The sequence below is a fragment of the Mus caroli genome, chromosome 2 (assembly GCF_900094665.2).
Source record: "Mus caroli chromosome 2, CAROLI_EIJ_v1.1, whole genome shotgun sequence".
Lineage (NCBI taxonomy): Eukaryota > Metazoa > Chordata > Mammalia > Rodentia > Muridae > Mus > Mus caroli.
The window spans coordinates 34,821,737-34,832,395 of NC_034571.1; the positions used below are offsets into that span (position 1 = coordinate 34,821,737).

General features: G+C 47.5%; 1 protein-coding gene across 2 annotated transcripts in view; it reads left to right on the top strand.

Moving 5' to 3' along the window:
• Olfml2a (olfactomedin like 2A) overlaps nt 1-10,556 on the top strand; it is a 30,338-nt gene extending 19,782 nt beyond the window's left edge. For both annotated transcript variants that reach the window (XM_029474601.1, XM_029474602.1), the window contains 3 exons: nt 1,812-2,099; nt 4,753-4,938; nt 6,803-10,556. In XM_029474601.1, the coding sequence (XP_029330461.1) occupies nt 1,812-2,099; nt 4,753-4,938; nt 6,803-7,407 (1,079 nt within the window). In that variant the 3' untranslated portion in view covers nt 7,408-10,556. The remainder of the gene's footprint in view (nt 1-1,811; nt 2,100-4,752; nt 4,939-6,802) is intronic.
• Nucleotides 10,557-10,659: the final 103 nt, after the last annotated feature.

Genomic DNA, 10,659 nt, shown 5'->3' on the forward strand with positions numbered 1-10,659 from the left:
AAAAAAAAAAAAAAAAAAAAAAAAAAAAAAAAAGAGGGCTGGGGATGAGAGAGAGAGAGAGAATGCTTATCCAGACTTCAAGACTTTAACCTAAATTCCCACCACAGGTACTGTTGAAATGGCTCAGCCAGTACTTACTTACCTCAAAAACATAGGGACCCAAATATAATATCCAAAAGCCACATCTAAAAAAAAATACTGGGTGTGGTAACACATACTTGTTTCATTGTTTGTTTAGGGTTTTGTTACTTATTTACTTTTATTTTATCTTCATTGGTGTTTTGCCTGCATGCATGTCTGTGTGAAGGTGTTGGATTCCCTGGTACTGTAGTTACAGACAGTTGTGAGCTGCCATGTAGGTGCTAGGAGTTGAACCCAGAGCCTCTAAAAGAGCAGCCAGTGCTCTTAACCTCTAAGCCATGCCATCTCTCTAGAAAACATCCCCCCCTTTAAATATATATATTAGTTTTTAAAGATGTATTTGTCTTATGTGCATGTTTGTGTGAAGGTACCAGATTTCCTAGAAAGGAAGTTCAGACAGTTGTGAACTCCACATGGGTGTGGGAACAGACCCCAGGTCCTCTGGAAGATCAATCAGAGTTCTTACTGCTGAGCCGTCTCTCCAGCCCAGTAGCACACACTTGGAAAACCAGCACTGGGAAGGCAGAGACCAGAAGAGCCTTCAGGCTCACTGGCCAGCCAGGCTAGCCTAACTAGTTTTCTCAGAGGAGGTAGATAGTATCTCTGAGGATGATCCCTAAACTTGTCCTCTGCCTTCCACGCATATGCATACACATGCACACCCATACACTAACATGGGTATATACATACATTCATTTAAAAAAAAAAAACCCACACTGGAAAAGAAAAGGTCCTTTGATTTCTTAGCCCATCAGGGTACAACCTCCCCACTCTAGCCCCTGATGCCAGCTGTTGTCCTTGAATCCTGCCAGCTCAGGCTGGCCACAACACAGAGCCTCTGACCCCCAACTGGGCCACTGCCCAGGCACAGCTTTGGGCATCTGACTCTGCCAAGAAGGCTCGTGGGAACAAACTTCCTGCCCTACAGGCTGCCAAGGCCATGTTCCCTGGGGATCCCCTGAGTAAAGTGTCTTTTCTTGTTCCCACTGGGTTCCAGGTGTGGGGTCAGACTGGACTGCCCAACTACAGGCAAAGAGAAGCCTGGGCAGCTAAGCTGCTGCCCGCAGTGGTGGGACCGGGAGGACACAGACACAGCTAGAGAGGTCAGTGTTGAAGGTGAGCAAGGGTCAGAGGCAGTACCAGAGATCTGTGGCCTAGAAGTGACCAGACCCCAACTGCATCCGTCTCTTCCTTGCTTGAGGTGATAGACACTAGGTAAGAGAGGTCCAAGGTTATCAAAGTCCTCAGGAAGGTGACCAAGATAAAGTCTACAATTCCTAAAGCAAGAAGTTTTGTCCCTGGAACTAAGTTTAGGGCATGACAGAACTGGAACAAAGTCCATAACACTCAGGAGAAAAAAGTTCTTCACATTTAGCACTATGTGTTGGCAGGATCCGTACAGATGTTTTATATACATTTACCTCTAACCAACACTATGGTTATGACATTCACTTTACAGAGGTGGGAATACAAGAGGGCTTGCTCAGGAAAAACTCACCCAGTTGGGGAGGTCAGAGTGATCAGAAAGTCCTACCCTGTTCACCAGGAAGCCTGCCCATTTGAGGCCTTTCAACTCCTCCATGGTCCGGGAAGCAAGGTCTGTGGCAGATGTGCATATGTACATATCAGTGTGGCTGAGACATGGGTACTGAGTTGTTTTTTCTCCACAGACAACACCCTCAAAGGTACTTCCTGGCTGGAGAAGCTACCACCCAAGATAGAGGCCAAGCTTCCGGAACCTAACTCTGCCAAACATGATGACGTCCGGCTGCAGGCTTCAGAAGGAGGCAACTTGACCCCTGACATCACCACCACCACCACCACCAGTACCAGCAGCAGCAGCAGCACCACCACCACCACTACCAGCACCACCAGCACCACCAGCACCACCACCCCAAGCCCTATCACCACTCCCTGGCCCACTGAGCCACCTTTGCATCCAGAAGTCCCCAGCCAAGGTGAGCGAGTCTCCTAAGCATCAGAAAACTCAGTTTAAGACTAAATCCAACATGTGTCTTGTTGGGTTCTTGATCTAAGAATTTTCAGCTTATCAAATTGATGAGGGTTTTTTGTTTGTTTGTTTGTTTGTTTGTTTTGCTTTTGTCCTGAGTTTTCATATTTTGAGAAAGGCTACCAGCGGAGCTTATACCCTCCTGTCTTAGCATCCCTAATGTTGGGATTATGGACATGTGTCAACCTGCCTGGCTTACTTGGAAATTTTTAGTTTTTAATTTAAAAAAGAGACATGTATATGTTTGTGAGAGAGGGACACACACACACATACACACTGAGAGACAGAAAGACAGAGAGACAGAGACAGAGATCCTTTCTTTCAATCACTTTTCATCTAGTCCTTTTGTGGCAGGGTCTCACTTTGTAGTCCTGGCTCTCCTGGAACTCACTATGTAGACTGGACTGGCCTCAAACTCCCAGAGATCCACCTGCCTCTTTTTCCCAGGTGCTGGGATTAAAGGTATGTGCCACCATGCCTGGCTTCTATTCCATTTTTTGAGACAAGGTTTCTCCCTAGACCTGTGGTTTGTGTTTTCTTGGCTCAGCAGAAAGCCAGGAAATTCCAGTGACTCTCCTGTCTCTGTACCCCTTAGAGCTGGGGTTACAGATGTGTGTAGGATGCCCTACTTGTTACAAGGCTGCTGGGTTCCAAACTCAAATGGTCAAGGTTATGCAGCAAGCTTCTGAGTCATCCTTCCAGCACATGTGCTTTTAAAGAATCAGGGAAAAGAAAGAGTGGAGGGAAGACCTCCCAGCCTGACAGGTACCCCAGGATTCTCTACAGAAAAACAGCCAACAATTAAAGTGGCTATGAAACAAATTATATGTGCAACACATTCTCTTTACAGCATGACCTGAAACCTCACCGCTAAATCCAGTCACTGTTAGTTTTCTCTTGTGTCTTCCTCTAGTCTGCTTGGTTTTGGTTTCATGTTGCTAGACCTGAGCTCTTGGCCTCCAGCAGCCTGGTACCTCTGAACTACACCCCAACACTCTCTGGCTGTTTTTATGTCCACACCTATAGCTGTAGTTTGTGTCACACGGTAGACATTGTCCTCAGTAAATCACAGCTCTGTCCTTCTGAAGGCTCTTGACTGACTGTGTGACTGTAAGCCTTCAGACCCTTCCTCACTCTGGCCCGAGTGCCATCTCCTTCACTCTTGTCTTTCCAGAAGGATCCACAAACAGTGTGGACAACAGCTGTGACTAACGTGGTTTCCTCCCAACACAGTTTCTGAAAAACTAGAAATAACCTACAGAGCTGACACTGGGGGTGGGGAGTTTTTAATAAATCAAAAGGCACAGCTGTCTGGGTCTGGTGGCCTGGCAGGACCCAGAAATCACATCATTAAAAGGCTACTTAATGGTGTGAGCGTCAGTCAGTAGAAGGAGAAAACAGGACACACAGAACCATGTATTCAGAGGGCTCACAGTTTCTTAACTGCCCGTGTGATTGCAGGCAAGGAAGCGGAGAGGGGGAAGGAAGCACAACGCATTCAGTTGTCTACTAGAGTCCATCTTAGGACCTCCCTCCCTCCTTTCTTCTTTTCTTTCCTTCCTTTTTGAGACAAGGTCTTGCTATGTAGCTTGACTGGCCTGGCACTATATATAGCCCAGGCTGGCCTCAAATTTACAGCAAGGGCTATCTTCCCACCTCAGCCTCCACAATGGAAGGGTTACAGGCATTCCCACAGCACCCAGCTTCAGTTTTCAAGTATTCACAAATACCATGAACTCATCCCTTCTGCCAAACTGCCAAAACTTTTGAAGTTCTGGCCAAAATCTTTATATCCTATTATTGCCCACCATTGTACTCTCTGCTTCTCTGAGATGGCCCTTTTGTTTTGTTTTGACGTACGGTGGATGCTGGATTTTTGAATGGTGTTCCCTTCTCTGACTGTTCATTCTTTTTCCAGTGATCAGGCATTGCTTTGCTTATAGGTCAAAGGTCACCAGCAAAAACCATAAAGAGAGAGTTAAGATGAAATCGGATGAGTCAGGTATAGAGGTGCACACATTTAATCCCAGCACTCAGAAGGCAGAGGCAGTCAGGTCTCTGAGTACAAGGCCAGGCTAGCTGATCTGTAGAGGGAGTTTCAGGACAGGCAGGTCTATATACAGAAAACCTGTCTCAAAACAAAGATGGCTTACTAATTTGAACAGGTATGGCTCCCATATACTCCTGTGCTTGAATGCTTGGCCCATAGGGAGTGACACTGTTAGGAGGTGGCCTTGTTGGAGGAAGTGTGTCACTGTGGGGTGGGCTTTGAGGTTATATACGCTCAAGCTATGCTCAGTGTGGCACACAGTCTTCTTTTGCTGCCTGCATATCAAGATGTAGAACTCTTGGCTCCTCCAGCACCATGTCTGCCTGCATACTGCCCTGCTTGCCATCATGATGATAATAGACCGAACCTCTGAAACTGTCAGCCAGCTCCAATTAAATGTTTTCCTTTATAAGAGTTGCCTTGGTCGTGGTGTCTCTTCACAGCAATGAAATCCTAAGACGGGGGAATATGGATCACCTTCCTAGACCAACTGTTTAGGTTGAAGTTAGTGGTTCTGCATACCAAATGCTGTGCCCTTTGCTCCCCATAGGTCGGGAGGACAGCTGTGAGGGCACACTCCGAGCTGTGGATCCCCCTGTGAAACACCACAGTTATGGGCGCCATGAGGGGGCCTGGATGAAGGACCCTGCAGCTCTTGATGACAGGATCTATGTCACCAACTACTACTACGGAAACAGCCTGGTGGAGTTTCGAAACCTGGAAAATTTCAAACAAGGTCAGGGAAACTGGGAGGGAGAAGGGGAAGGATGTGGGTGGTCTGGGGAGGGCCTCCCATAAGACTCAGCCTTCCTGTGCATTTTCAATGTCCACCCTGCCCTAGTTCCAGATAGCCACCCCTGCCCAGGGAAGGGTGTCTGGGGGCCCAGAGAATCCTGTTAGCCATTGCTGATAACTGAGTACAGGGCCAAAGGAGATAAATGTTCTGCCTCATGAGGCATGTGACTTGCTAACAAGGAAAATAGGAGAATGGTAAGCTTCTACTTGCTGAGTGTTCTGTGCCAACTGCCTATGTCTGTCTGACTTAGAGTCTCTATTACTGCAATGAAACACCATGACCAAAGAAACTGAGGGAGGGTTTATTTGGTTTATACTTTATTTATGTATTTATGTATTTATTATTGTATGTTAAGTACACTGTAGCTGTCTTCAGACACACCTGAAGAGAGCATCAGATTTCATTACAGATGGTTGTGAGCCACTATGTGGTTGCTGGGATTTGAACTCAGGACCTTCAGAAGAGCAGTCAGAGCCATCTCTCTAGCCCCATGGTTTACACTTTCATATCACTGTTCAGCAACAAAGGAAGTCAGGATCAGACCTCAAGCAGGATATGGACCTGGAGGCAGGAGCTGATGCAGAGGCCATGGAGGGGTGCTACCTACTGGCCTGCTTCACATGGCTTGCGCAGCCTGCTTTCTGTCTTTTTCTTCTTTTTTGTTTTGTTGTTGTTTGTTTGTTAAGACAGGATTTCTCTGTGTAGCCCTGGCTGTCCTGGAACTTTCTCGGCAAACCAGGCTGGCCCTAAACTCAGAGATCCCCCTGCCTTTATTTCCTGAGTACTGGAGTTAAACACATATACCACCACTGCCCAGCTGCTAACATCCTTTTAAAAACTGACTATGTCTGTGTCTGTAGCAGCTTACAGACTGTTGGATGTGTCAAGTGTCAAGACAAAGGGTTAGGGGAAAGCCCTTCACTATATCCTACTACATCCTAGGGAGGTCATACTGGCTTAGGACACTGAAAGATGTAGGCTTTCAGATGGGGAATAGCAAACCTGACTCAAGGAATAGCATATGCAAAGTCTCCAAGACAGAGCACAGGACCCGAGTCACCCTGCACCTCATTCCTAGGTACCAGTGTCACAACTGGGGACCCAGAGCCCAGGACTCACAAACACATGAATGATGTTAGTGCTTCCTTCATGACACTATCTTTGTGAACTAGATGATGGACCTAGGTCTAGCCACATGGTTGAATTTTGGTGCAAAGTACTTGTTGGGCACTAGTGAGCCCTTGATGGTCTCTGTTGCTGTGATAAACCCAAAGCAACTTGAGACAGAAAGGGGTTACTTCATACTTCTAGGTATCAGCCCATCACGGAGGGAAATCGGGACCAGGAAATCAAGTCAGGAACCCCCGAGGAACATTGTTTACTGGCTTGCTCTCTTATTTGTTCAAAAGCTCAGCTAGCTTCTGTCCTTGCTTGTCTTTTTGTTGGTGTTTGTTTGGTTTTGGTTTTGGTTTTTTGAGACAAGGTCTCACTATATACCTCTAGATGTCTTGGAACTCACTCTGTAGAGATCAAACTGACCTCAAACTCACAGAGATACATCTGGCTCTGCCTTCCAAGTGCCAGGATTAAAGGCATATATCACTACACCTGGCCCAGCTAGCCTTCTTATACAGCCCTGACCATCTGCCTAGGCATGGAACAACAACCCACAGTGGGCTAGACACTCCATCTCAAGCAAAATAATCTCTCACAGATAGGACCACAGGCTGGGCAGTTCCTCTAGGTTGTATCAAACTAGCCAGAACAGGGTACCCTAATATGACCCTCTACTTTCCATATGCAGGTCGATGGAGTAATATGTATAAACTACCCTACAACTGGATAGGCACAGGCCATGTTGTATACCAGGGTGCCTTCTACTACAACCGTGCCTTCACCAAGAATATCATCAAATATGACCTGCGCCAACGCTTTGTGGCCTCCTGGGCCCTGCTGCCTGATGTGGTCTATGAGGACACCACACCCTGGAAGTGGCGTGGCCACTCGGACATTGATTTTGCCGTAGATGAGAGCGGCCTGTGGGTCATCTACCCAGCTGTGGATGAGCATGACGAAACACAGCATGAGGTGATTGTGTTGAGCCGCCTGGACCCGGCAGACCTCTCTGTGCACCGGGAGACCACGTGGAAGACGCGGCTGAGGAGGAACTCCTATGGCAACTGCTTTCTGGTGTGCGGCATCCTATACACCGTGGATACTTACAACCAGCATGAAGGCCAGGTGGCCTATGCGTTCGACACCCACACCGGCACTGATGCTCACCCACAGTTGCCCTTCCTCAATGAGTATTCCTATACCACCCAGGTTGACTACAACCCCAAGGAGCGGGTGCTCTATGCCTGGGACAATGGCCACCAGCTCACCTACACTCTCCACTTTGTGGTCTGAGTGGGCATCTACGTTCACAAGGGAGAACAGCAGAGGAGAAAGTGCTATCCCTAGCAACTCTTGCAATTGATATAAGTATCAGTTGGGGGTGTCGTGGGCTAGGTATTGGCTTTGATGGCTTTGAGTGCTTTCTCAGTGCCCAGTAACAGCAACGCTGCACCAGGAGCTTTCCCTGCACTTACCCTTTTGACTCTCTCTACTTCTTCCCTTAAGACCATTGAGCAGATGAAGTGACTAAAGCCCAAAGGAGCAGCATTCCAGCTGGAGTAGGCTATGTCTTCACGATAGCCCCATTTTACAGATGAGATGACCTTGCCACAATCTTCCCACCTCCAGTCCCCTTCCAGGGCTCTGCAAGCCTGAGGTCTTTGGGACCTACACACTGCTGTTGTGCAGTTCCAGGCTTCTCTTCTGGTCGAATGCTGGTAACCTTGAGCTTAGAGCCTCTTGACCAATGGGCAGCCCCTGTGCTCTCCTGCTCTTCTGTCTAACCACATTCCAGAAGGTCACCATTACAGTCACTAAGCAGTAACTGAAGCAAATGCTGGCCAGGTCCATGGCCCTCCCTCTGTAGCTACTTCTAGTCCCCATGTTCCTTGCACATTTTGCAGCAGATGAGAAGGTATAGGCAGCTCAGCTCTGGCAGTGTGGGGTGCTAGCCTCAGCTCCCCTGACCTCCTGTACTAGAAGTCCTCACCTTGACCATCCACTAGGCTTCTGCTCCTTCCTTAGCCCTTCCCAAAGCCTTGGGCCTGGGGTATTTTCTGGGCCTTCAAAGCTATTCTGTTCACACTCAGGGATTGCTAGGAGTAAGGCCTTTGTCCTCAGAGTGGGTGGCCCCAAGATAGAACAGGCTCTGTCTCCTTTGTTGATCTTAATCTGATCATTTGGTGGGCTGACTCAGCAGCCTGGGAATCTGAGGGAGACAGGACAGGGGTTCAGAAGAGACTTCTCAGCTTCCAGGATAAAACCCGGAGGCAGAGACAGGGGAGCATAGACTGGGCTCTCGGCACTAGGATTTTCTTTGAGATGGGACTTGGGATGGTGGACACACAAGTGAACATATATAAGCTACCTTAAAATAGGATTGGCAGCTTGATGCCCTGGTACCGCTTGTGACCTTCAGATCCAGATAGCCCTAACATGACCTTTCAAGCCAGCCTATGGCAGCTTTGGGCATTCTTTTTAAAGCTGGAGAGAAGTTCTTTTGCCTATCTCCTTGTTTTACCAAAGAAAATATAGGTCCCAGCAGTTCTAGGGTATGAGCAGAGCCATACGGGGTGGGGTACAGCTGATCTCCTTTGGTAAAGCCCTATACTGAGACAGTTCTGCCTGCAAAATCAACTGATCCCCAGTACCCTTGAAGGTGTCTACTGCTGACCCCTACCCTGCTCCTGGACCCTGGAGACTTCCTTGTGCTCTGTGCCCGTTCCTAGGATACCTAAACTGAAATGAAATCCCACTAATGCCACTATGCCGTACTGGGTAGGGAGATGCAGGTTCCGTGCAGACTTCCTTTCTTCCAGACATTGTTGGGTGATGTTTTACTTAAGGAATAACTCACTCCTGAAATAAAGAGGGACAGTGACAGCCAGCCCAGCCAGGTCTGACTCACAGTGGTAGCCACATCCAGCTTCCCCCACCCAGCTGACCACCACGGGCTCCTCTTCCAGCCTCTTTAGAGAACTTGGAGGCCGCGGCCTTTCCCTTGGCCCTGGGTGTGGGTCTTTTCAAGACTCTGTGTTTTGTGATGTCATAGCCTAACCATGTGAGAGGTGCTCAGGCAACTGCAGCAGCCTGAGAAAAGGGGACGCCAGGACACACTGGTTTTAAAAAGTAAATACGTGGCATAGTTTCCTGGGGTGGGACAACAGGGCTTGCCATAGTCCTTAGTTGTGCTCCAGGCCCCTTCTGTTTTCAGGCCTTTGTGTGTTGTATGGTAAACATAGTTCATTTCCTCATTTGTAAATGGTCAGACTGGATCCCAGGTAACTTACTTGTCACATAGGCTGGTAATGGAAGAGCCAGGTTTCCAAATCAGGTAAACTGTCACTGTTATCTCAGGACCATCAGTGTGCTGGACATACTGTGGAAAGTAAACTAAAAAGGGGCCCATTGATAGGTGAGGACAAGGACAGGAATTTACTCAAGATCACACAGCAGTGTAGTCAGTGGCAAGACTAGGGGTTCAAGACTCGTCAGAGCATGTTTCCTGCTATCTTTGTGCCATGCTGGTAACAAGCCCCAAAAGTGCTGGTAGGTGCAGTCATTCAGGATGGCCAGGGCAAGAGCTCTCTGAAAGGCTGGTTTCTACAAAGCTTTGAATACCAAGCCAAGGAGGGGCCACATCTAATCTTGTCTAGAACAAAACTGTATAAATTAACAGAGCCAAGGAATTTCTGACACGGTTTCTAATTAGATTTTGTCCTGTTGGTGATGAGAAGCAGGCAAGGGGCTGTGCTAAGGAGATGGAATCTGCTGATTGGTGAGCTCTAAAGGAAACCTGGCTTCCCACTACCACACATGCAAACACACATACAGACACCTTCACACACTTACCACATACACACCACACATATACACACTATATGCACATTCATACACATACACTCATCTACCATACATACACATGTGTGCACTCACACATAACTTGGGTTGTATTTTTCTGGGCAACAGGTACTTCATAGAAGGAGGGGTCTGGATTGAATAGAAGAGACCTCACAGCACCTCCCAGAACTGGAAGTCACTTTGACCTGCAGTCACACTAATCCACCCTGGAACCCCCAAATCGGCAGTATTTTCCCTCATTATAGGTTATGAAGTTGAGCGATTTGGTCAGGGTTGGGTATCTGGCATATGAAGGTGAGATCAGACCTAGGTCTCTTTAAACAAAGCCCCCAACTAACTGTTGAAATAGTCATGTTTTTCTTTTTCTTGGTTTGAGACAATAGGAAGCTCAAAGACAAGTTTGATATCATTTTAAACGCCTGTGTGGAGTTTAACCAGCTTCATTCTAGCTTTGTGCATGTACCTTTACCCTGATTTATTTTATTCTACTGTATTTTTTTTATATATTTTTGTAAGGTGCCACACAATCTTTTTGCAACAGGGTAGCATATACATAAATAAAACCCATGACTATAGTTGGATGTGGTGGCGCATGCCTTTGGTCCATGCACCTGGGAGGCAGAGGCAGACAGATTTCTGAGTTCAAGGCCAGACTGGTCCACAAATCAAGTTCCAGGACAGCCA